General features: G+C 38.1%; 1 protein-coding gene across 4 annotated transcripts in view; it reads right to left on the bottom strand.

The window, feature by feature from the left end:
- Positions 1-863: 863 nt before the first annotated feature.
- The window catches only part of LOC106870011 (uncharacterized), a 28,913-nt gene continuing 2,234 nt past the window's right edge, over positions 864-27,542 (bottom strand). Inside the window, exons 2-6 of one of the 4 annotated variants that reach the window (XM_089352407.1) lie at positions 20,986-21,325; positions 5,409-5,509; positions 3,240-3,312; positions 1,845-1,931; positions 864-1,267 (exon numbers count right to left, since the gene is read on the bottom strand). In XM_089352407.1, coding sequence (XP_089208533.1) covers positions 1,053-1,267; positions 1,845-1,931; positions 3,240-3,312; positions 5,409-5,507 — 474 coding nt within the window. In that variant the 5' untranslated portion in view covers positions 5,508-5,509; positions 20,986-21,325 and the 3' untranslated portion in view covers positions 864-1,052. Of the gene's footprint in view, positions 1,268-1,844; positions 1,932-3,239; positions 3,313-5,408; positions 5,510-10,158; positions 10,246-12,125; positions 16,983-20,985; positions 21,326-27,542 lie in introns of those variants that run through there. The other 3 variants (XM_014915971.3, XM_089352408.1, XM_014915972.3) reach the window with 3 other exon arrangements.

Raw genomic sequence — 27,542 nt, 5'->3', positions numbered from 1 at the left:
ATCCATATGTAACACATGACCATACCAACACAGTCGTCTCTCTTGCACACCACATTTGATGCTTCTTACAACCAACTTTTCTCTCAGGACGCTTACACTCTGTCATGTATGCACACTGACGTTACACATCCAGTGGAGCATACTAGCTTCATTTCTTTCAAGCCTACACGTCCTCAGCAGTCATGGCCTATGTTTTACTGCCATGTACATGGCAGTTCGCACACATAAACCATAGTCTATCATCAAATCCTCACTGGTAATGAGACTAGGACGTAGGGATTGACTTAACTGTATTTGCACAGCTATTTGTTATCTAGAAAGTGAAAAGACAAAATGATATGAATCTACCAAAACTTGTTAAGATACTTTTCTTGATTTGCTTGGTGCAAGCTGAGATCTGTCCTGCTTGAAATGTCAGCAGCGCCCTGGGATGATGTTGGCACCAAACTGCTTAACTAATGAAAAAGGCACAAATCTCAAAAACATTCAAGATGATGTCTTCAGCATGGCTTCAAGCCGATTGGATGAGTTTTAGGTTGTTCATGTGAACATGGTTTGGTTCATTCATCATAATGAACTAGTAATTTCATGCTTGGGTTTCAATCCCTACAGTTTCTAATTTGGACACAATGCCAGCAATTTTGAGGGCGGGGGATTAGTTGATACTATTGACCCCAGTACTTGGTTGGTACATTTATTTTATCAACCCAAGAGAGATGAAAGACAAAGTTGACCTCAGCAGGATTCAAACTCTGAATGTTAGGAACCAGAATAAACAGCATGAAGCATTTTCTTCTGATGCTCTACAGATTTTGCCAGCTCCCCACCTTTATATAAAGTTATAATGACAACAAACACTGATAAAAGCATCAGAGCAAAATTTATTATATGTATTGGGTTTATTGGGTCCTCAAATTTTTATATTACTGTTGATATAACCAGCTAATCTGGATAAATCGGTTCCTACAGATGAAACTTGACAATTGGTTTTATTTCTTGTTGAGATGCAAATGAATCTTGAAGGAAACAGTTTTATCTCATTTTGGATTTTTCTAGACTTTAGCGAAACAATGATGCTTCTTCAGACATGCCATCTTGGGGCAGGTTCCAGTACATTTAGAATACAGAAAACACACGTGAGAAGATAAACAGTAAAGTACACAATTTTTAGTGATGCTGCAATAGAATGCACACTGGAAATGGTTTCCTCTAACACTTTGTAATGCTTCAGCGCAGACTTCAATCTCTTCAGTCCGATGAAAGTAATCTGTAAAGATAGGGACAAAAGTATTGACTTCACTGGGATATTTACAAATAAGATAGTGTTGCTGGTAGTGACGTTGGCAGCGGCAGTGGTGAGGGATGCTAGTGGTGAGATAGTAGCAATGGTGGTTGTGGTGGTGGTGATGGCAGCAGTTGTGGGAACGGTGGTGGTGCAGGTGCTGGTGGCAGTAGTGGTGGTGCTGCTGCTGCTGGTGCAGGTGTTGATGCTGGCGGTAGTAGTGGTGGTGCTGCTACTGCTGCTGTAGCTAGTAGTACTGCTGCTGCTGTAGCTAGTAGTGCTGCTGCTGGTGATGCTGGTGTTGATATTGTTGTTATTGGTGGTGGTGGTGGTGGTGATATTATTTTTCTTCTGATACTGTAAAATATCCCTTTAATATCATTATGGCATCAGGTAGTATTCTATTGTAGTATGTCACTTTTGTTGTTTGGTGCCACTTCCATATTCCAAATATTCTCATATTTGTTTGTCTTTGACAAAGATTAACTAATATTAAGTTTCACTATTTCCATATTCTCAGCATCTGACAAACAAAGATTAACCATTGTTATATGTTACTTACCATTTTCATGTTCCAAATGTCGTTGACAAACAAAAGCCTCCAACATTATTTGTCCTTTGCTGCCTTCTATAAATTTCCGAACTTTGTCTGCAAGAAATCATTGAGAAAACAAATATTTATATCTTTATATATCAAGTTATATCTGTCAAACAGTAAAGATTTTAACAATGGTTAAAGTTTAACTGCTTCCCTTTTTTTCAGTCCACACTGTAAAATGGTTGGCATTTAGAAGGGCATCCAACTGTAAAAACCATGCCAAAATTGACCTCGCCTGTGCTTGTATCATGTAAAAAGCACTCAGTCCATTCTGCAGGATGGTTGGTGCTAGGAAGGGAATCCAGCCATAAAAACCCTGCCAAAACAGACACAGAAGTCTGGTGCTGGTTCCTGCCTGATCAACTCTTGTCCAACCCATGCCAGCATGAAAGGTGGACATTAAATGATGATTCTACCAGATTTCTAGACTTTAGTAAAACAGTGATGCTTCTTCAGACATGGCATCAGTTTGTGCCAGTCACTGTCAAGACATCAGGTGCTCTAGGACTCTGTACTACTGATTTCCTCTACAAAATAGGGATAACAACAGCCCATTGCAGAAATGAGCCCCGCAGGGTAAAATGGCTGCTGCAATGAGTGTCACTGGCCTCTCTCTATTGCAATGCCATCACAGTCATTGCTGCAGGGCATGGATGAGCCCGCCATGTGTTCTTGGGCATGTGGCCCATCACCCCACCCCCTCCATTTTCTGTTGCTTCCCCCAAACACACACACACTTTTTTTTCCTTTTTTAACTCTCTTTTTTCCTGTTTCTTAATAATAAACTAATTTTGCATATTCCCTGCTAGCAATATAAAGAAGAATGCAGTTGGCACCAAATAGCCAATATGAGATTTTCTCTCAGGATAACTGCTGCAGTATAGTTTGTTCTAATAGAACATCCATGTTTAAGTGGGGATAAATATTACTTCTCTGTATTAATACTGCCTCTGTTGCATATATATATATATATGTGTGTGTTTTCCATGCTATCATGAGGTAAATGGTTTGATAGGATCCAATGAGTTGTGGAGCTATATCAAAGTATAATGTCTGTTCTAGCATGGTTTCTACAACTGGATGCCCTTCATAATGCCAAGTCTCTAAATGGTAAGTCATTCTTCTGAAAATAGCAGCCAAATCTCCCTCAAAACATACTATACTGTCTTAAAAATTAAGGAAGGTAAAACTGATGAATGTAATCCTGGATATTCTGTGATACACAGGAAAAATCTTTGATCATAGGTTTGCTTGATCAGGACTGACCTGTGCCCAAAGAATGACAACAGCCACAGTGATGGTGGCAATGATGACAACAATGACTGAAGAAGAATTGTGAATAAAATATTTGCTACATACCCAGTAAAAGTTCCATGAAACTGGCTTTGTGGCGCTTTATACTAAACAGTGTCATTCCATATTCCTGACAAATCTGTAAAAACAGCAGAATATGAGATCTTGCTGGATTATAAATTTCCCTTAAAAGATTACATGAATTCATACTAAAGAATTCATCAACAAACATAAAACACACATACATACATGCATATATGTAAGTCAAAGTAAGTCAAAAATTATATGCACTCTTCTTTCTGTGATTTATTAAAAGAAAAGCAGGCGGTTGAACAATTACATTATTTTTCAACATAGTCTCCTTGTTTTTCAATGCACTTTTTCCAGTCCTCCACAAGCTTGCTTATTCCATCAGAGAAGAAGGTTTGGGGCTGATTGCGTGGCCATTTATGCAGTACTTGCTGCACTTCTTCATCCATAGCAAATTGACGACCTTGTGGGCATGCACTGTCATGCAACAATGACACTTGCTTTGACAATAGACCTCTGTGTTTAGTGTGAATTGCTAATTTCAGTTTGCTGACCAACATTTCACTGTAGCCTACACAAGTGACTCTAGACCCCCTTTCCAGGTAAAGCTCCAGTATAGGCCCTTTTGCATCTCAAAAAACAGTTGGCATCAATTTTTCTGTGGAATTTCTTCGCTGGCAATTTCAGGTGTTTCCACTCCATACATTGCCTTTAGGATTCTGGTTCAAAGTGATGGACCCCAGGCTCATCTGCGACTATTCTCTCCAAAAAAGCTTTACCTTCATCATTGCAGCAGCTGAGTAAGCATTGACAGATCTCCACATGACTGTGCGATTCAGTAATCTCTCATGGCACCCACCTCACACAGACTTTACAGAAGCAAAGCTTGTCATGGATGATTTTGTATGCAGAACTGTGACTAATATGCAAATAACATACCACTTCATTGATGGTTACTCGTTTGTTCACCAGAACCACCTCTCAGGTTTGTTGATTCTTACATCAGTGGTGGAGTTTGATGGATGTCTTGCTCTCGCTTTGTGCTTCATGTTTGTCTTTTAAACTTCTCAATCCACTCATACACACCTCTAAGTGGCAGAGTGCTGACCCCATATTGTACTGAAAGTCTGCAATGAATATCAGCCCCTAACACACCTTCTGACCAGAGAAATCAGATCATTGATCTCTGTTCTCCTTTGGTGCACATTGCTAGCAGAGTGAGCATGTTTATACCTGAAAGAAAACTGGAGTGATCAAGTGCAAATACATAGTGTGCACTATCATTTAAACCACCCTCCTCAGGCCCAAATGTTCTGCTCTGTTCTATGTTCAAACTGGCCAGATTCAGCCTCTCATACCTACCCTACAATGTCATTCTAAAAATATACAATCACTTCAGCAAAATCACGAAGCTACATAATCAAGGGCAAAAGACCCCCCATCAGTCATGAATGATTGGATGCCACTGGGATTGGACGCCACTGATGTTATCCAAGGAAAAGCAAAGGCTGATACAGCTTGGTACCTGTGACATCACAACTCATTTCTACAGCTGAGTGAACTGGAGCAATGTGATATAAGGCGTCTTACTCAAGAACACAACACACTGTCCAGTCCCAGAATTGAACTTACTACCTCATGACTGTGAGCCTGACACTCAAGCCACAAACCATGTGCCTTCACAAAATAAAATAGGTTCTACCAAGACTTGAAGTCGGATCATTGTATTCACCATAGAACCACTTGCTCATCATACTTGCTCAAAAGCAAAGCTACACAATACTGCTTTAATTCAAAAGATTGTAAATCAATAAGCATTAGATTTGACACGGGAATAAACTGAATGCTAAAGGGTTAACCATTATGGTAACTGAAAAAAAATAACTATAAAACATGAGCTACATGAAGACACTATTATTACCTATATAACTTTACTGTAAACTATGGGAGCTTTTTCTGTCACACACTATTTAAACTGATGTCATGGAGCTACTAATTACTGCTTGTCTGTTTATATATTTTAATATGTCTTAACTGCTGCTAACCAATATTCTTCGTATGTGACGCAATTCCAAATATACATGACATCTTCGACATATTTGTCTTGAAGGCCATTTCAAAGATTAAAACAATGTAGATAGAACTATATGTTGGAGTTCTTCATATTTATGTTGTTATGATATAGATACTAAGATATCTTCATACCTGTGTTGCAGAATTTAAGGTTTCCAAGATTTGAAAGTGCCAGTAGATCACCCCCAGAGAATCATTTCTAGAGATTGAAATGGGTTTTATTTCTGCCATTCCTGAAAATACAGCAGAAAAAAAAAGAAAGAAAATTAAGATAAAGAGATGAAGAGAAAGAAGGAATCAGTCTTTCAATATATTAAAGTAGATGATGACAATGACAATGAAGATGACAATGATAAAGAGGAGGAAAAAGGTAACCACAACAATACTGATGATGATGGTGACATGATGATGATGGTGAAAACAATGATAAGGAGATCGATAATGATGACAATGCTGATGATGATGATTTGTTTGAATTAAACATCATCACTATCATCATATTAAATCTGTTTCCATGCTGACATGAGTTGGATGGTGAGATAGGATCCAATGGACCAGAGGAACACTTCCTGCTCCAATGTCTTGGTTCAAGCATAGTTTCTATCAATGGATGCCCTTCAAATACATTTCTCTTGCCTCTCAAAAATGACTCTCAGAGATCAAATGTATTCATACCTTGATCCACTGATAAACTTATTTCAATTTTAAAAAATGAAAGAAAGAACCTTGATGTAGGGTGACCAATGTGGAAACCATAAATCTCTAATTTTAAAGGAATCCTAGCAGCAGCAAGAACCAAATTGTTTTGAAGATTTTGTTTCTTTTAGTGTTGTTTGAAGTACATCAAGAAAAGGAAGAATTAGAAAAATTAATTTCAGCCTTCAGACTTTCCCTATTAATTTCGTCTTTTGAATTATGAACATATTTACATCATAAGGGTTTTTTCATTGTAAGGCTTTCTTTTTTAGTTGATTTTCACCTAGCAAGACTTATCGTAGATGGCGTAATAAGTCACACCCGGACAACGTCGGGTTATACTGCTAGTTTATATATACAGGGTGGCCCAAAAATAGGTTTACAGTTATTCAACTATCTCTTTCGCATTCATATATTAACAGTTTAGATCTTAATTATAAAATAATATGAAACCATTATTCTACGCTAATTTAGTTAATTTTGTCTAGCTCCCTTTTCAGTTTGAAAGATAGAAATTTAAATATGATAAAACGTTTTAAAAGAAATTTAAATTGGCTATGTGGTAACTGTAAACCTACTTTCGGGTAACCCTGTATGTATATATATACAAATCACAGTAGTAACATAAGTGGTTCACAAGCAAATAGTATTATTTAGCTATAATATACAAATTAGCACGAAGTGTAAGAATGCAGAAAAGCATCAACCTGCTAGAAATAAGAGCTAAAGTCTTAATTAAACCACCGTAAAGCACCAAGATATCAGACGCTACTGCTGGTACCATCAATTTTAAATTTTATCCACAGATGATATTAACAGTAGTGACATCTCATTTCAAACCTTACTGTTTGAATGTTTTGTTTATAAATATTTTTGCACCATGTGCTGGGTTTTTTATGCACAGTGTACATCCATTTTTTGAGGACAGCTCTTTCAAGAGCTCTTTCTTCTAACTTAATTTTTTTAAATTACTTTTCAGATAAATAATGTCAGACATCAGGTTAACTCAGCATATGGAAAGGCATGCTGTAATCGTCACCTTAAAAGTGCAACATAGTGATACAAAGAGTCCTCAAAGTTGCCCGATCCTTTGTTATCAAAAACTGAAAAGAACTAGAAGCTGCTGATAGGGATCCAACATCAACAGCTAAATGCAAAACATATGCACAAGATCCTAATATGATCAGAACACATAACTTTGTGCAAAAAGTCCAAGAAATGATTGATAAAAAAACTCCAGAGAGTCAATCAGAGCTCAAGGTTTCAAAATGCTCCATCAGAAGAGTTGTGCATGAGGACATCCTGTACAAGATATATGTGATATGGAGGGTGTCAGTATATACTGGATGAGACAAGAGAGAATCATTCAATCTGTGCAAAGCACTTACTAAACACATTAAAATTCCAAGAGGTTGGAATATTTTGGTTTTTTTCTGATGGAAAAATATTTCAGTCAGGACCAAAAAGTAAACTGAAGGAATGACAGATGGTTATGCAGAGACCGAAATGAGGTTTCAACAGTCATGTATACTAAGTTCCCAACAACTGTGATGGTCTGGGAGTCATCAGCAACAATGGAAATTTCAAATCACCACACTTTTTGCACAAGGTTTAAGAGTTAATTCTGCTGTCTACACAGAGGTATGGAGAAAGTTGTGAAGCCTTGGATAGACAGAGTATGCAATGGAAGACCATATGTCTTCCAACTAGTTTCTGCCCATAAGGCTACAACAAATCAAGCATGGATGCATGCCAGTCTCCATGATCATGTTCTCCCAGACACATGACCTCCTAGCTCACCAGACCTCAATCCACTGAATTAGTACATATGGGGTGTAATCAAGAGAGAGATCAGTCCACACTTCCCCCCCCCCATAACATCTCTAAAACCCACTATTACCAGCACTATATCCAAAATTGATAAAGGTCACCTGATTCAGGTATGTCAACACTTCCAACCTTGTATTGAACCAGCCATTAAAAGATTATCAAGATTATCTGTGCCAATTTCCTTTCAAATATAACTTTTCTTTGAAGAGCTACATATTTTCTAAATTCATACAAATGATCTCAAAAAACTGATACACCCTGTATGTGGGTGTGTGTGTGCGTGTATGTATATTACATATATACATATGCATATGTATATACATATATATACAAACACACACACACACACACATATATATATATATATATATATATATATCTATATCACAAGGCTTTCGTTGGTCCAAATCTATAGTAAAATCCACTTGCCCAAAGTGCCACACCATGAGACCAAAACCATGTAGTTGGGAAGCTAACTTCTTAGCAATACAATCACGTCTGCAGCTTCTAAGTATACAATAAAGGAACCCAATATGGTGATAAGGAAGCTCACTCTTATGACATTGAGTGTCTTCTAAGTATAGAAGATAGACAATTAAATTATTATAGTCATTTATATAGAAAGTACTGAAGAAGGATATGAATAGGATAGGAAGTACTTATAGATTGACAGATTACCTATCAAGCATATGTTTCATCATCATCATCATCATTTAACATCCGTTCTTCCATGTTGGCTTAGGTTGGACCCTTTGACTAGGAGTGAGGATTAGTATTGAGGGTGGTTGGCTTTGTGCCAGTTGAGAGATTTCAGGTATAGAGGGACAGAGATAAGTATCTTGCTTTAGAGTAGATACATGATACCCCAGTTGGAAAGGAAAGGGAAGTGAATTAGTAAGATAAAGAGAGCAGATGAGTCAGAGAGTAAGACAAAGAAAATGATAGTGAGAGAGTTGGTGACTGTATTGGGACATATCCTAGAGGGACATTTGGGGCGGGGTGAGAATAAGTGAGATGATACAGAGGTTTGGATTAGATGAGTGAGAAACAATGTATTGTTTGGTTTGGTTTTTAACATTGTCTTTGATTTTCTTCTTTGGTTGACCAACAAAGCATTATCACATTTGACAATGGATTTTATTTCCACCATATTGTTTGTATAACCGGAGAGGAAAGGACATTTGTTCAACAAATAAAGAGGTCATTAAAATTGTCCTTTTTGTTGCTGTTTTATCAAATAAACTTGAAAAACAATGACTGTATCTAAATTTATTAAGATGGTGGTGGGAAAGACAGGTGATTTAACCCTAGGATGATTTACTTAATCCTCACATAATTGACTTGAATAATGACTTAATCTTTGGATTGCAGGCTTAATGCATTGTCCAGTTAAACACTACCATGTGAGACAGTGAGTGTCTTTAGCAGAGTCCACTCTGTTATAAACATTTGGACCAGGTCTTCAGTTTGAGGACACTTCCATCCAGTGGCAGCTCATGTATAGGCACTGTGGAACTGCAGCACTCCCTATTTCCACTCGATATTATATACATAAACACAAATATACATATATATATATATATATATGTAAGCACCCACTACACTCTCGGAGTGGTTGGTGTTAGGAAGGGCATCCAGCTGTAGAAACTCTGCCAAATGAGACTGGAGCCTGGCGTAGCCATCTGGTTCGCCAGTCATCAGTCAAATCGTCCAACCCATGCTAGCATGAAAAGCAGACGTTAAATGATGATGATGATGATGATATATATACATACATGCACACACATACACATACACATACATATACACACACATATATACATACACATACACAAACATTATATATATATATATACACACATATATACACATACATATACATATATATACACACACACATATATACATATACATACACATATATGTATACACACTCACATGTCACATGGATAATTCATATTTTTCAAATCTTTTCCCAAAATGCAATTCAATAAATAAATACATAAATAAAGATATAAGGAAAATTAGTGCATACTTGCACACACGCACATAAATGAGAGAGCCACTAAATGTAAATACGGCATAAATATATATATATATATAAAAAATTCTCAAACTTGAGGAGATGGGCCCCTTAGATACTAACATGGGCCCCCATGTATGGATTCTAATGGTGTAGGGGCCAACTTGCTATCAGCCAAGCTGGCAACCTGGCCAGTCTGCCACTGTATGTATATATTTGTGTGTTTCTGTCTGTGTTTGTCCCTGCCACCATCGTTTGACAACCTATGTCAGTGTATTTACGTCCCCGTAACTTAGTGGTTCAGCAAAAAAAAAAAACCAATAGAATAAATACCAGGTTTACAAAGAATAAGTCATGAGGTCAATTTCTATGACTAAAAATCCTTTAAGATGGTGCTCCAGCATGGTGAAAATCAAATGACTGAAACGAGTGAAAGAATAAAAAAATATAGTATATTGCTCTGCATGTGTGTGTGTGTGTGCTTGCACCCAGGCATCCAAATACATACATATACACACACACACATATACATGTGTGTGTTTGGAACATACATAAAATCATATTTACAAATATACACTCCGCAGATAAAATGGTTAGCTGTATCTTTATTGTTGTAGAAATGGGAATGAAAAACAAAAGTAGAACAGTTTTGCATACACTCTTGTGTATACAGGGGTTGGACAAAATAATGGAAACACCTATCATCATAGCATCATAATTTTAAAATATCTATAAAACTGTGAAAAGCATGTTTATTTTAATGTTTTTTTAATCTATTATTGGTGTTGCTTAATATGTTTTGCTAAAATTGCTGTTTCTTTTCAGATATCATTACAAAAAGGTAATTAAAATTCATTAAAATGACAGATTTATCGGACTTTCAAAGAGGTCAAATTGTTGGTGCTCATATGGCAGATGCTAGTGTAACGAAAACAGCCGAAATGTTTGGTGTATTAAGAAGTACTGTCTCGAAAGTAATGACAGTCTTTGATAAAGAGGAAAAAACCTCCTCATCAAAACAAAACTCAAGAAGAAAACCAAAACTTTCAGATAAGGACCATTGGACTCTTACGCGAATTGTTAGAAAGGATCACAAATGTACAGTTCCCAAAATTACTGCAGAGCTTAATGACCACCTCGAGAACCCAGTTTCCACAAAAACTGTTCACCAGGAGCTGCATAAAACCGGATTTCATGGGAGGGCTGCAATCAGAAAACCACTACTTTCAAAAACAAACGTTGCAAAGCATTTAGAGTAAAGTAAAAACCTACAAAATTGGTTTCTAGAGCAGTGGAAGAATGTTATTTTCTCAGACGAGTCGCCCTTTACCTTATTTCTGACCACCGGTTGGGTGTACATGTGGAGACAGCTAAAAGAAGCATTTGACCCAGACTGCCTTCTTCCAACTGTTAAACATAGAGGAGGATCTGTGATGATCTGGCGGGGGGGGAGGGTCTAAATCTTGGCAGAATTGATAGTCAAAACTATTTAAGCATTTTATCTGATCAAATTCATTCTATGGTTGCGAAACTGTTTCTGGAGAGAAACGCAACCTTTCAGAGTGATAATGCACCAATTCACACAGCTGTTACTGAATGGCATGAGGAACACCCACTACACTCTTGGAGTTGTTGATGTTAGGAAGGGCATCCAGCCATAGAGACCTTGTCAAATCAGATTGGAACCTGGTGCAGCTCCCTGGCTTACTAGTTTTCAATCAAACCGTCCAACCCATGCCAGCATGGAAAGCGGACGTTAAATGATGATGATCATGATGATGATACACACACACATACATACGTGTGTGTGTGTTTGTGTGTGTGTGTGTGTCTGAGTGTATAAACACAGGTGTGGCTGTGTGGTTAGAAGTTTGCCTTCCAACCACATGGTTCTGGGTACAATTCCACTATGTGACCCTTTGGGCAGATGTCTTCTGCTATAGCCTTAGGCTCACCAAACCTTGTAAGTCGATTTGGTAGAGAGAAACTGAAAGAAGCTTGTTATCTGTATATCTATCTATCTATAGATAGATAGATAGATAGATAGATGTGTGTGTGTGTGTGTGTTATTGTTTCTTTGTCTGATTGACAAAATTCTGTCTGACCATCGAAAGACAAACGTGAAAACAATGACAATGATGATGATGATGATATATCCATATGTGCCTATATTATGGTTTTGAAATATTTCTACAATTGTTGGATACCTTCTAAATATAACTATGTGTGTATATTTGTGTTTGTGTGTGCATGTGATTGTGGGTGGATGTAATCAAGATGACAGCTAGTTTATGACTTACCTTCCCGGTGGAGCAGGAAAGTGATGAACATCACTACAGCACAAAGTTTCATCATATCTGGACTTGGCAGTGGTGGTGATAGTTGTGATGGTGGTGGTGTTTCTCTGGCAGTGAAGTATGAAGATTGGGTGTTTATAATGAGAATGACAAATAACTACTGTTGCTGCTTCTGTTGTACCTACTACTGCTGTTGTTGCTGCTGCTGCTCTTGTTGCTGCTGCTGCTCTTGTTGTTGTCAATATATGTACCAGGCGGAGCATACAGTGCTGCTGCTGATGCAGTTCTTGTGGCTGATACATGTGACAGAGGTGATGGGGGTGGAACATATACTGATTCTATGACCGTTATTGCCATTATTGTTGTTACAATTGTCAATAAATATTGATATCTAATCAGTTGGCACTCCGTCGCTTAAGACGTCGAGGGTTCCAGTTGATCTGATCAACGGAACAGCCTGCTCGTGAAATTAACGTGCAAGTGGCTGAGCACTCCACAGACACGTGTACCCTTAACATAGTTCTCGGGGATATTCAGCGTGACACAGTGTGACAAAGCTGACCCTTTGAAATACAGGTACAACAGAAACAGGAAGTAAGAGTGAGAGAAAGTTGTGGTGAAAGAATGCAGCAGGGTTCGCCACCATCCCCTGCCGGAGCCTCGTGGAGCTTTACGTGTTTTAGCTCAATAAACACCCGGTCTGGGAATCGAAACCGCGATCCTATGACTGCGAGTCCGCTGCCCTAACCACTGGGCCATTGCGCCTCCACAATATCTAATCAATGCAGAACAGTTTTATGGTGGTTCTGTGGTTGTGTGACATAACATTGATGACAACTTTATTTGAGTTCTAACCCACCTGAGTACTGTACTTCTAATCAAAAATGTAAACTAACCAGTGAAGATGTAGTAGTAGTAGTAGTAGTAGTAGTAGTAGTAGTAGTAGTAGTAGTGGTGGTGGTAGTGGTGGTAGTGGTGGTAGTGGTGGTGGTAGTGGTGGTAGTAGTAGTAGTAGTAGTAGTAGTATTAGCAGCAGCAGCAGCTGTTGTTGTGGTGGCGGTGTTAGTGGTGGTGGTGGCGGCAGTGATGGTGGTGCTGTAGTAGTAATAGTTGTGTAGGATGTTGTTGATGGTGATATCATCATTTGACACATACACCCTCCACAGGTCAACTGTAATCCAGTTGGCCTATGATCAAAAGCAATCCAGCCATGACCATCTTGTTGTTTTCTTATGCACAGAGATCCAGGACCACATAAGCCAGCATGTCCCTTTTTTAAGATGATAAAACATTGTGTTTAGAGAGATTTAGCTGCTAATCCTGGCAAATCAAGGAACCACATAGGTGACTCTTCCCCAACATCGCCTTGTGAGAGGTGATTTCTAAAGATAGCCTTGTCTGTTAATAATTACGCAACAGCATATTGTGTTGACAATGACGTCTTCATGTGGAGAGACAACTTAGTGTGGAGAACATTTTCCAAGGGTGAGTGAGATTTTGACACCTAACTACATCAACCTCCACTCCTCACCCTGCTCATCCTCATCATCAACAACAACAGCAAAACAACTTCATCTTCATTAACAATGCCAGTTTAGTTTTTTTTTTTTTTCCATGCAGTAATATAGATCTGTAATGTGGTATCTTCGTTATATTTCTCAATCTTATACCCTAAATGCTGTCTTATAATTAATGTATGAACCCTATAACTTAGATATTAGCCATTTTTGCTTAACTATTGATCCCATAGCCCAAATGTTCTCCAGATAACCCAGATGTTCTCCCTCAAACTCAAAGTACCCTTTTTAACCCAAATGCTCACCCTGTATCTCAAATATTTACACTATAGCACAAATGTCAACCTTATAACCCAATATCATTTTCAAATTTTGGCAGAAGGCTAGCAATTTCGGGGGAAGGGTTAAATTGATTACATTGACCCCAGTGTTCAACTGGTACTTACTTTATTGACTCCGAAAGGATGAAAAGCAAAGTTGACCTCAGCAGAATTTGAACTCAGAACATGAAGACAGATGAAATGTTGCTAAGCATTTTGCCCAGTGTGCTAATGATTCTGCCAGCTAACCACCTTTTTATAACACAATATTAACTGCTACCCATAGACATTTCCCTACAACCCAAATTTTCCTCTATCAACATCCAATATATATTTTTTATCTTTTAGTCCAGGGAGTAGGTAGTGCCCATGACCATTTCTGGAATCTCCAATACTCTTGGAAGGGAGAGCAGAAGGAATGTGCAAACTGGAAGCCTAACCCAAATACAACAGACTGGCTTGTTAAAGGCACACAGGATACCTCATAGCAGTGTTAAACCAGACATCCCTAGATGTATTTTCTCATTCTTGTAGTCATCAACATCCATTAATTACATCTTATTAATCACTTCAAATCAGTAGTATTTAATCTTTCATGTAAATTAACAATGCACAGTACAGGAGTCATTCCTTTCTTTCTTATTTCTTTATTGCCAACAAGGGGCTTAACATAGAGGGGACAAACAAGAACAGACAAAGGGATTAAGTCGATTACATCGACACCCGATGCGTAACTGGTACTTAATTTATTGACCCCGGAAGGATGATAGGCAAAGTCGACCTCGGCAGAATTTGAACTCAGAATGTACCGGCAGACGAAATACTGCTAAGCATTTCGGGGTAATGTTTCTGCCAGCTCGCCGCCTTTTCTGCCTTTTCATTCCTTTCTTTCTGCTGTACATCTTCTACATTCATAACCCATATTTCTCTGCTATACACTATCAGACATTTCATGTAAGCTTCATATAGTCTTCCCTTCAATATTTGTTTTAACCCTTAAAAAGAACCTATCTATAATATGACTACCTCCCACACAAAATCCAATTATGTCACACAACCAGTAGGAACCATTTAATCAATCTTTAATCCTGGTAGCCTCTCCAAGTTTAATCAATAAAAACCAACTTCTCTGCTCTATCTATTTATATGTACAGTTGCTTTCTGTGTAGTATTTATTTAATATACATATATGAATGTATGTATGTATGTATCATCATCATCATCGTCATTTAACATCTGCTTTCCATGCTGGCATGGGTTGGACAGTTTGACTGAGAACTGCCAAGCCAGAAGGCTGTACTGGGCTCCAATCTGATCTGGCAAGTTTTCTACAGCTGGATGCCCTTCCTAACACCAAACACTCTGAGAGTATGGTGGGTGCATTTTATGCACCACCGGCACGAGAGCCAGTTAGGTAGTACTGAGCATTGACAACACTTGAATGGTGCTTTTTATGTGCCACCAGCATAGGAGCCAGTCAGGCAGTCACATTCGACCACACTCGAATGGTACTTTTTATGTGCCAACAACACAGGAGCCAGTCCAGCGGCACTGGCTTCAACCATGCTCAAATGGTTCTTTTTACATGCCACCGGCATGGGACAATTCAGGCAGCTCTGGTATCGACCATGCTCAAATTGTGCTTTTTACATGCCACCAGCACGGGTGCCAGTCAGGCAGTACTGGCATCGACCACGGCAATGATTTCACTTGACTCAACAGGTTTTCGCAAGCACAGTTTATTGCCCAATGATTGAAGGGTACTCTTAAATGAGCTGGTTATGCTGCACTGGCATAGGCCATGGTTATGGTCACATTTGGCTTACCGGGTCTTCTTAAGCACAGCATATCTCCAAAGGTCTCCGTCACTCGTCATCACTTCCGTGAGGCCCAACATTCAAAGGTTGTGCTTCACCACCTCATCCCAGATTTTCCTGGGTCTACCTCTTCCACAAGTTCCCTCTACTGCTAAGGTGTGACACAGTTGTCCTCATCCATTTGCAACACATGACTATACCAGCACAGTCGTCTCTCTTGCACATCACATCTGATGCTTCTTAAATCCAACTTTTCTCTCAGGGTGCTTACACTCTGTCGTGTATGCACACTGACATTACACATCCAGCGGAGCATACTAGCTTCATTTCTTGTAAGCTTACGCATATCCTCAGCAGTCACAGCCCATGTTTCACTGTCATTTAGCATGGCTGTTTGCACACATGCATCATTCAGTCTACCTTTTACTCTGAGCGAGAGGCCCTTTGTCACTAGCAGAGGTAGGAGCTCTCTAAACTTTGCCCAGGCTATTCTTATTCTAGTAGCTACACTCTCAGAGCATCCACCCCGCTACTGACTTGGTCACCTAGGTAGTGGAAGCTATCAACTACTTCTAGTTTTTCCCCCTGGCATGTGACAGAAGCTGTTTTCTGCACATTTTCAGTGTTTATTGCCCCTGAACATTATGTATGTATGATATATATATATGAGAATTGATGTAGAGCAGTTAAAACAACTACAAGTTTTGCAGTTATTTCAGGAGAGATGCAGCAATGTTCATTTTGAAGGTTCATGGCAATCTTTTCAGGATCAGAGATGTTAGGTTTTAATAGAAGACAGCACCAACACTGTTTTTATTCCAATAATACAGTGATAAATGAGCTTTTAGCAACAAAGAGGTCCACTCATGAAAAGCTTCTAAAGCCAAACATTAACTGCAAAGTAAAGATTTTCAAAATATTTGTTAGAGAATTACTTTATGCTGATGATACTGATTTGTTGGCACACTCAGAAGGGGACATGCAACATTTAATGGACAGATTTTCCACTGCATGTGTACATTTTGGACTCACAATTAGGCTCGGGAAAACCAAAGTAATGTTTACACCTGTGTCATGACAAACATATTCTGAACCAAATATTTTTGTGAATAGAACAAGGTTAGAAGTCATTGACACCTTTGTTTACCTTGGAAGCACACTGTCAAGAGATGGTAGTCTTAATGCAGAGACATACTATCAAATAGAGAAGGGAAGCATTGCATTTGGAAAGTGGATTCCTAATATGCTAAAAACAGATGTAAAATCACCTTACCATGAAGAGTGTATTCTCAAGAAAAATTTCAGCAAATGCCAGAATGTAAAAATGAGCAAGACAAATGAAGATATACAAACTAAAACAATTAACAGTGATATATATATATATATATATATATATATATACAATATATATGTATAGATACGTGTGCCCTTAATATAGTTTTCAAGAAGGTTCAGCGTGACACAGAAAAGGTGACAAGGCTGGTCCTTTGAAATACAGATACTACTCATTTTTGCCAGCTGAGTGGACAGGAGCAATGTGAAATAAAATGCCTTAGTCAAGGACACAATGTGTTACTAGGAATTGAACTCACAACCTAATATTCTTATATTAGACCTAAAATGCTCTATTGCTGTAGTTAGCTGATGAGGCAACGAAAATTGCTGAAACTGACATCAGTCTAAAGAATTCTCGGTCAGCATTTTTCAGACAACTATGGTCCCTGTTAGTGTATATGTTTTCATTCATGTGCATTAACTACAACATTAGAGCATCTTAGCTCTTATTTCTAACAATATAGATGTTTTTTTAACACCCTAGTCACATTTAGTGACAATTATAATTCTCCTTTTTGGTGAAACATTGCAACCTGCTGTTTATATTAATTTTGTGTATACACATTAGTGAATCACTAAATCATCCATTAATTTGGATGACAAAAACATAAATATTAATAGAGAAACAGGTCTGGGCAAAGCCGAAAACCAAGCAGGCTTAACTGATAAGGCAACCAAAATTGTCAAAACTGACGACAGTCTTAAGAATTCTCAGTCAACATTTTTCAGACAATTATGGTTCCTATTAGTGTATGTGTTTCCATTCATGTGCATTAACTACAGCATTAAAGCATTTAAGCTCTTATTTCTAGGTGGTTTTTAACACCCTAGTCACATTTAGTGACAATTACTATTCTTCTTTTGGTGAAACATTGCAATCTACTGTTTATATGAATTTAAATGAATTTATATATATATATATATATGTATGTATGTGTATATATGTATGTATCTATATAAATAAATATATGTGGGCCAGCTGAAAAGAATGTGACCAAATGAGGTTTATTTTTCAACATAGTCCCACACTTCTTCCATCAGTGTTGCAGGGCTTGGATCCCATTGGTGATGAAGCTTTCATCCAGTTGGTCAGAAAAGTCATCAACAGCAGATATGATGTCATCATCACTGTGGTGCTGGTTTGCAGCAAATGGTTTTTCATCTTGGTGAACAGCTGATAGTCAGATGGAGCCAAATTAGGAGAATAGGGAGGGTGATCAACCTGTTCAAAGTGTGAGTCATGCACAGCAGCCATTGAAATGAAGGACATTGTATACTGGAGCATTGTCCTGATGTAGCAAGGCCCCTTCATCAGATTTCTTGCACATTTAGTCTTGATAGCCTTTGGTAACTGCCTCAGCAAATTGGCATCATACTCTCCATTGATGGCATAGCTCTCTTAAAATATCCAATAAACACAATGCCTCTTACATTCCAAAAAACTAAGGCCATCATCTTCTCTGCAGAAGGAACAACCTTGACCTTATTTGGAGTAGGTGAGGAGGGGCATTTCCACTACATGGATCTCCTTTTCAGGTCTAGCTCCAAGTGATGAATCCAGCACACATCCTGGCTCAGGAAACATTCAAGGAAACCAGCTGGATCTGCCTCCAACAATGTCAGATTTTCCTGTGATGTGATCAGCCTGATGCATTTTTTATCAGGTCTCAGAAGATGTGGCACCCACCAAGCAGAAACCGTCATCCCACCAAGTTCATTGTGCAGAATATTCTCAACTCTCTCACAGGATATGTCAATAGCATTGGCTGTTCAATTTATAGTCAATAGCCTGTCATCCATCACCATGTGGTGAACACAATCAATGTTTTTCTTGGTGGTGGCAGTTGCTGGACATCCAGACAATGGATCATCTTCAAGACTCTCCCTTCCCCTCCGAATTCAGCTGACCATTATTGCACTGTTGATAAAGCTGGAGTGTCATCCCTTAATGTAGCAACTATGTCAGTATGAATGTTGTCTGGGGATAAATCCTTTTTCAGCAGGTACTTGATAACACTAATGCTGCCAAATTTGACCTATTTTCAAGAGAAGCCACTACTACTTACTACAGAAGTCTTCTTTAAACAGTCAAATATCCGTTTATCTGGAATGAAACAATGCAATTATTAATAAGAAGAGTTGAAATTAATGCATGCAAAACTTCATAACTCTAGCATCACTCTTACATAGCCAGCCTATGAACTTTTCAGCCCACCCTCAATTTTGTCAACATCAACTTCAAATACATTATCATCTGAATCAATTACATTATCATCTATTTCAATTTTGTCATTGTCAACATAAATGTTGTCATTGTAGGCTGAAATGACTTTTTTTATGAGCAGACATTGACATCAGTGATTCTCTGCCACAAAATTTTAAAAGTATATAAACTTTAAAAATTTCCTAAAGGATTATGTTTTGTTCAATAAAATTTGTTGCATCCTACATTACTGTAAATACACATATACAGAGTGTTCAGTAAATTTAACAGTTTGCATAAAAGGAAAAGAAGACACAATACCTCATCCAAAAGTAAAAATATTTTAAAAAATCAAAAAAAATATCAACTAGATTATGGCTGGGAAATAATAGTTGATTCAAAGTAGCCACCCTCAGCTCCCACCACAGCCACAAGATGGCTCCACAATGCATGTGTTCCTCACTGCATCCTTGGAAAGATCTTCAAACAGCTTCTTGATTTTGGCCACCAGCTCAGCCTTTATGTTACAGACAGAGTGGTTGGTGTCTTTCTCAAACATGTCCTACATATATTAATCCATTGGATTACAATTGGGGGAATTAGGAAGCCAGAAATTGTGGCTAGTAATATAGAAATTCTCTGACAAACACTTCTGATTCTTTCTGGAGGTATGACAACAAGCCAAATCCTGCCAATACATTTATGGCCTTCCAGCAGCTACCCTCTCCTGTAAGGGATAGAACACAGTCTCCAGTAGCTTCTCATAGCTATCTCTGAATTGAGTTTAAAACCCTGTTCAGAGATGTGAGGCTGCATTTGTGATCATGGACACAGTCAGAACACCTGCTGTGTCCTTTCCTGTTGGCTATGGCTTCATAGTGTGTTGCAGTTATCCATATCAAATTTTACAGCCTTTACAATGTTGACAGGGCATTGGGCAGAAGTCATAATGTCAGCATTTCAATACCAGGTGTGTATCATATTGATATAGATAATTCATTTCCAATATTCAGATGACTTCCAGTCCTCCATATCAGTTAACTTTTCCTCAACTACGTCTATAATCTTTATGTTCTCCAATGCTGTTGACAGTTCAACAATACATCAAATTGCTCCTGAAAAAGGAGACACAAAAAATCGTCAAATTTAGCCTGAATACCCTGTGTGTGTGTGTAAACACACATACATACATACATACGTACATACATACATACATGCATACATCCATCTATCCATCCATACATACATACATACATACACAACAAACTTCTTTCAGTTTCCATCTACCAGATCTACTCACAAGGTTTTGGTTGCCCCAGGACTATAGTAGAAGACACTTGACTCACCTAGGGTGTCATGCAGTGGAACTGAAACAGAAATCATGTGTTGGGAAGCAAACTTCTTACCACACAGCATCCTATTCTATTATTCGTTTAGGTATTTCAGCCTAAAAGCTTTGCCTGTAGTGTCACCTTACCAATGGCCATTTTATTGTGATTGGTTTCTTGTGAAGGAGGGAATTTGTTATTGATACCCTCTTTTGAGTTTCTTGCAGTGATGTAGGTTCATCTGGACCTCACTCTAGACAGGATGGGAATGACCTTTGGAACAATGCAGTGACATCCAATTCGAGGGCTGGTGTGACTCTCAATGTCAAAGTTTGATACTAACCCCTCTAGGATCTTCCATATGTATATCACAATATAACTCTCCCATCTTCACTCCAGGAAGTAGAGTCACAATTCTTTCAGACTTTTCTAGTAGCTCAGCTGTTCCATTGATGCAATCTTCCTGGTGTAGCATTGTTGAACTGCCTCGAGTTCCTTTCTGAGCCATGGTTCTGTGAGAAACAACTCTGTTCAGGGTTTCTGAAATTAGATTGTTTGATGATGATCCTTCTGCTAAGTTCCATGCAAGGAGCATTGCTTTTATTTCCTCAGACTGCCTGTAACCTTGGACTTTAAAGGTAATTCTGTCTTTGGTGTAGTTTGCCTTGCTAAGGTTTATGTTGCTGAAATAGGGAGGAAGAGGAGACAAGAAGTTAAGAAAGATATGCACACAGAGAGACAGACAGACAGAGGTGAGAGAGATGGGGATGTAAAAACGGTCAAGAAAAGCAGAAAGAGAAGAGACAAAGAAACGTAAATGGGGATGGAGAGAAAGAGAGAAAAACGTAGATAAGGGAGAGTGAGATGTAGAGGCAGTCAAGAAAAGCAAAGAAAGTGAGAGAGAGAGAGATTGATGCAAATGTATATACAGAGACAGTAAGGGAAAAACATGGAGATGAGAGAAGCAGAGAAACATTGATGTAGGTAGAAATGAAGAGAGAGAGGGATCAATGTTGATAAAGAGAGGTCAATGTAGATATAAATGAAGAGGTGTAAATAAAGGTAGAATGGGGAAAACAAGGAGATAAGAAAGCGTGAGAGGAGGGAGAAATAGATCAATGTAAATGTAAATAGAGATAAGGACTCTGGGTGTGTGTGTGTGTATGTGTGTGAGTGCACGCATGCGTGTGTGTGTGTGTGCACACGTGCGCATGTGTGTATATGAAATATAGAGTAGAAATGCTTATTTTGTGCAGGTGATAAATAGACAGAATAATTGTCAGATTATAGCTGAGATAAGAACTGTTGATACTGAACAGGTGAGAACTAAGCCATCTCAGTTTATTTCGTTTGTACAGGAGCTGAATTATAAAATTCTGATATATTGTCAGCGAAAATGGATTAATTAAATGTTCCGAGCGTGTTTGTTGGCTGGTCTTAGGTGATCCCTGGTTGAGTTGATCAATGAAAATGTTTCTTGGGCTGTGTGAAAAAGTAACTGAATGACACCCACAAACATTTAGCAGAAGATTATATTATTACACATAGAGTTTTATTAACTGTGTTGGTCTTTTACAAATAACAAATAGCAATTATATACTGGGAGAGATATTCTGCTTGGAGTTTACTGCAAGCTTACTGATACACCAACATGTGGCTGACCCAGCATAACTGAAAACAATTGGACTATATTTGTGTTGATGGAAATTCTTGTCGTCTATCTTCTATCTTAACTATATTCCTAGGTTGTCTGGCTATGGCAGGAATGGAGACATCATGCAGCTGCCTCAACATTCTGCAGCTATTTTCCACCAGAAGCAGCCTTTAATGGGTCATATTAAGATAATTCTAGAAGATTGAATCATGTGATGGTTGGATGCTGATTGGTTGCTTAATAGACTGATCATGTGAAACAACTATGGTTTGGTCGTAATGCATGACCAGTTACCAAGCAATTCGATTTTAAACCACTGCTGCAAGGGCATAAATCAGCAATTTATTTATTTATTTATTTATATATCTATTTATTTATTTGTAGTTTAACCCCTTGAGGGAGAAGCAGTTTGTCAAGTTTTACCTTCCCCTCAAAGCAACATAGAGATATCAGTTCAGCAGCAGCAGCAAGTGAGTGAGTGAGTGAGTGAGTGAGTGAGTGAGTGAGTGAGTGAGTATTGCAAACAATGAATGAAACAAGCATGAAATGAAAAAATCGTATAAATAAAAGGGCATTACTACAGATGTATACAGCCCCAACTTTGTTGCCTCATAACATCAAGAAAAATGAATAGATTTTAACAAAATTTTCTGCAAATACCACTTAGATGTTTTGGCTTCAGAGTGTAAAGGGATTTATGGGAAAGAATTTTTGTGACTGGGTGGAAAGAGGAGTTTCAGAAAATTCACATGAACTGACTTTTTACCCTAATAACTTTCAGGAATATAGATATCTTTTAGGGAAAATTTATACAAATCCCTTTCAAATGGCATAGATTACGATTATAAAGAAATTTGTGGGGAAAATTTTTTCAGTGATATTCCCTATTTTATTAAAACCACAACCTTCAAAATGATGGGGTTGGGTAGGGGAAGGGGGCATCTTTGTATGAAAAATGTTTCGAAAACTCTTCTTTTTTACACCCCCTCCTCATCATCCCACTCCAACCTATTTTGGCCAATTTTTTTTGCACTTCAAAACCATGGGAAGAGCATGTTTCTAGCACAACCCTCCTCGTTTCTTTCTCACTCTCGAATGTATTAATGTTTTTCAATATTTTTTCCCCACAAATGCATTTATATGCTATAAAAAAGAAAATTTGAGAAATTATGAATTTATTGCAACTCCACTCCCTGCTCCCGATTGTTTCTGTTTAGAAAATAAAATATTGGAGAGCCTGAGAAGGTCATTGCTGGCATTTATCCACAGTGATTTTTAAAAATTACAGAGATGTACTTGCATAGCAAGTGACTTGATCTGAGATCGTGTGCTGAAACAAAAACAATTGCAGCATGGAAGATGTTTGTAAACCATTCAAGAACACATAAATACTGTTAGTTTCACTTCAACATTAAAATTTCATTTGTGTCAAAATATTTTTGTCACTTTGAAACTGTGACCTGTTCACTGACAAAACTTCACAAAAATGATGCAGCATGAAGTTTTGTCAGTGAACCGTACACACATGCACGCACTCACACACACACACACACACAATTCATTGCTTTTCATTTGTGTGTGTGTACCTATGTGTGTGTGCGAGTGTGTATTGGTGTATGTGTGTATCACTGTTGAAGTTGTGTTTGGAAACTGTGAATAAGGTACAAGTTTTGAGTACTTGTTGGTAACTTCTTTTTTTTTTTCTCCTCGTCTTCTAATAGTAATTACCCAACTTTTTAGGCACTTCTCACAATCATCCCATGTTCAAGAATTAAATGGGTATTTAAAAAAATCTTCATTCAATAAATAATGTTTTTACATTACATATACATTAATAGCAAATTAAAACTTAAAAGAGAAAGTGAGAGACTTTGCAAATGAAAATGGAATACTCTGCAGTGAACGCAATGAATATTTGAATTTGTGATGAACTGGACACAGTTCAATATTTAAATTTATGACAAATTGGAGCTAAAATATTCAATAAACTTGAGAAATCAAAATTATAGGAAATTGTTTAGAACATGAATTTATAAAAATATTTCCAGGCAATCAACCCTTTAATAATTGCTTTCTCCAATATAGTATAGATTTATCTCTCACAAGATGTAATACTTTCTTTGTTGATCTTACCATCACGGAACAGTACATTATGCATGTATATATATATATATATATATATATATATATATATATATATATATATATATATCATCATCATCATCGTTTAACATCTGCTTTCCATGCTGGCATGAGTTGGACAGTTTGACTGGGTACTGGTGAGCCAGATGGCTGCACCAGGCTCCAATCTGATCTAACAGAGTTTCTACAGCTGGATGCCCTAACACCAACCATTCCGAGAGTATAGTGGGTGCTTTTATGTGCCACCGGCATGAGGGCCAGTCAGGTGGTATTGGCAATGGCCACGCTCAAATGGTGTTTTTATGTGTCACCTGCACAGGAGCCAGTCCAGCGGCACTGGCAACGTCCTCGCTTGAATGTTGTTTTTCACGTACCACCGGCACACACACACACACACACACACACACACACACACAGAGGAAATGTGTCAAGGCCAACAAGAAGCAGTGCAGCTTCCTAGGTCTAACCAACAGTAGTATTATTCCCTTCAGGGGACTGTCACATTAAGTTGACAGCATACAACTACTACACCTGATATCCTGCACTCTCCAAACACATGCACACATGTATATCATGACACTCATACACTGTTCACTTTCCTGACTTTTGTACATAATTCTATGTACTGTACATGCACCTTAGATGAGTTGTAGTGCACCTGAGCACTATACACAATAATTTCATTATTATAATTATTATTTTTTTTAAGGCTGGTCCTTTGAAACACAAGTACTACTCATTTTTGCCAGCTGAGTGTACTGGAGCAACGGGAAATAAAGTGTCTTGCTCAAGGATGCAACACATCACTGGGAATTGAACTCATGACATTATGACCATAAGCTGAATACCCTAACCACTTAGCCATGTGCCTTCACCAGGGCTAAATAACAACAACAGTAATAACATATCAATAAGTGATGAACCATCACTTTGCCCCTATTTATTTATATCCAGACAATTATTGTTTATATTCTCCTACAATTCCTGTTCCTTTCCTTAACTCCCTAATTAAAAGTACATAAATTAACATAAATCACTCATCTCTCCAACCGTTTCTTTATTTTCTTTTTCTCTCCCTTTCCTCTTTCTTTCTCTCCCTTTCCCTCTTTCTTTCTCTCTCTTCCCCTCTTTCTTTCTCTCTCTTCCTCTCCCTGTCCTATCTTTATCTCTAACCTTTATCTTCCTGTTTCTATCTCTATCTTTTTATCTACGTCACTCTCTCTCATCCACATCTAATGTTTCTCTCCCTCTCTTTTTTCTATCATTTTTCTATTTGTCACTCTCTTTCTCATTACATCTAAATCCCTGTATCTCCTCCCTCTCTCTATCTTTTTTCTCACCCCCCCCCCTCTCTCTCTCCTGTTGCCTTGTGTACCAAGTATTAATACCATACCTTCAGCTGTATTCATATCCACAATCAACATGCACACACACACACACACACACACTCTATCTCTCCACTCCAATTTGTTTGACCAACTTACACATTCACCTATAATCAAACTAATCAATTAACTGTTCAACCTATTTTCTAATCTAATATCCATCATAACAACATAGCCTACTGCAGGGATCTTATCAAACCAACAAGGGAACTTCTATGTGCTCTCTCAGCCCATTAGAAATAGTAGCACAAAATCTTTTTAAATCACTCCTCTGGGGAGGAGTAAGTCAATTACATCACTTCCAATGTTCAACTGGTACTCCTTTTATCGACCCCCAAAAGGATGGAAGGCAAAGTCGACCTTGACAGAATTTGAACTCAGAATGTGAAGACAGACGAAATGTAGCTAAACATCTTGCCCAGCATGCTAATGATTCTGCCAGTTCACACCTTATAATCTATGATTTTTAATGGGACTCATATTTTTAATAATGAAAACTTTTAAAATACCCTAAATTAAAAAACAAAATACTTAGATGCAGGCATGCTTTGTAGTAACAAGTGTGTTTTTCAACAACATGCTTCTGGGTTCAATCCCACTGCATGACACCTTAGACAAGTGTCCTCTGCTATAGCTCTGCATAAACCAAAGCCTTATGAGTGAATTTGGTAAATGGAAACTGAAAGAAGCCTGTCATATATATGTACATTGGTATGTATGTGTGTCTTCATGCTTACATTTGTCTGCCACCACTGCTTGACAACTCTTAGCCAGTGCTGGCAACACATGAAAGGCACTCGTACTGATGACATGGTGACATGTAAAAGGCACCCATGCCAGTGACACGTAAATGACACCCAGTACACTCTGTGGAGTAGTTGGTGTTAGGAAAGGCATCCAGATATAGAAACCAAGCCAAAAGAGACTGGAGCCTGTGTTAAATATACAGGTGATAGAGCTCTGTCATTCGATGATAAAGATTCAGCTATTTGATCAACTGAATTACCTGCTCCTCATTTAACATACAAGTGGCTGAGTATTTCATAAGTATATGTACCCCTAATCTAATTCTCAAACAGAATCTGTGTGACATAGTGTGTGACAAGGCTGTACCTCTTGAATTACAGGTACAACCCACCTGATGGGTATCTATGTAGTTTTCATCAAACCAATTCCACTCACAGGGTGTGTGTCAACACTGGGCTGTAGAAAGTGACATACTGGCAGTAAAATCTTTTATATTATTGAAGAGGTAAGCCAGCAGAAAAATTGGTTATAATCATCTCAGGTTTAATCAATGCAAGAAATGGTAAATTCTTAGCTGTACTTGCAGTTGAAGATACAACAGCTGCTACACAGACAAGGACAGTACATGAAGCAATCCAAGAAACTTAATCTTTTACCATTTATCTATTCCAGTCATTAAATTGTGGCCATGCAGGAGCACCACTTTGAAGGGTTCAGTCAAGCAAATCAACTCTAGTACTTATTTCTTTTTTATCTAAGTCTGGGCCTTATTCTATCAATCTCCTTTGCAAAACCACAAAGTTGCAGGAGCCTAAACAAACCAGCACCAGTAACCATACACACACACACACATGCACAGGTTTCCACATAATTTCTGTCTACCAAATTCACTCATATGACATTGGTTGACCTGGGGCTGTAGCAGAAGACACTTGCCCAAGGTGCTGTGTAGTGAAACTGAACCTGAAACCA

The sequence above is a fragment of the Octopus bimaculoides genome, chromosome 5 (assembly GCF_046866305.1).
Source record: "Octopus bimaculoides isolate indiv1 chromosome 5, ASM4686630v1, whole genome shotgun sequence".
Classification (NCBI taxonomy): domain Eukaryota; kingdom Metazoa; phylum Mollusca; class Cephalopoda; order Octopoda; family Octopodidae; genus Octopus; species Octopus bimaculoides.
This window is presented reverse-complemented; position numbering and strand designations above follow the sequence as displayed.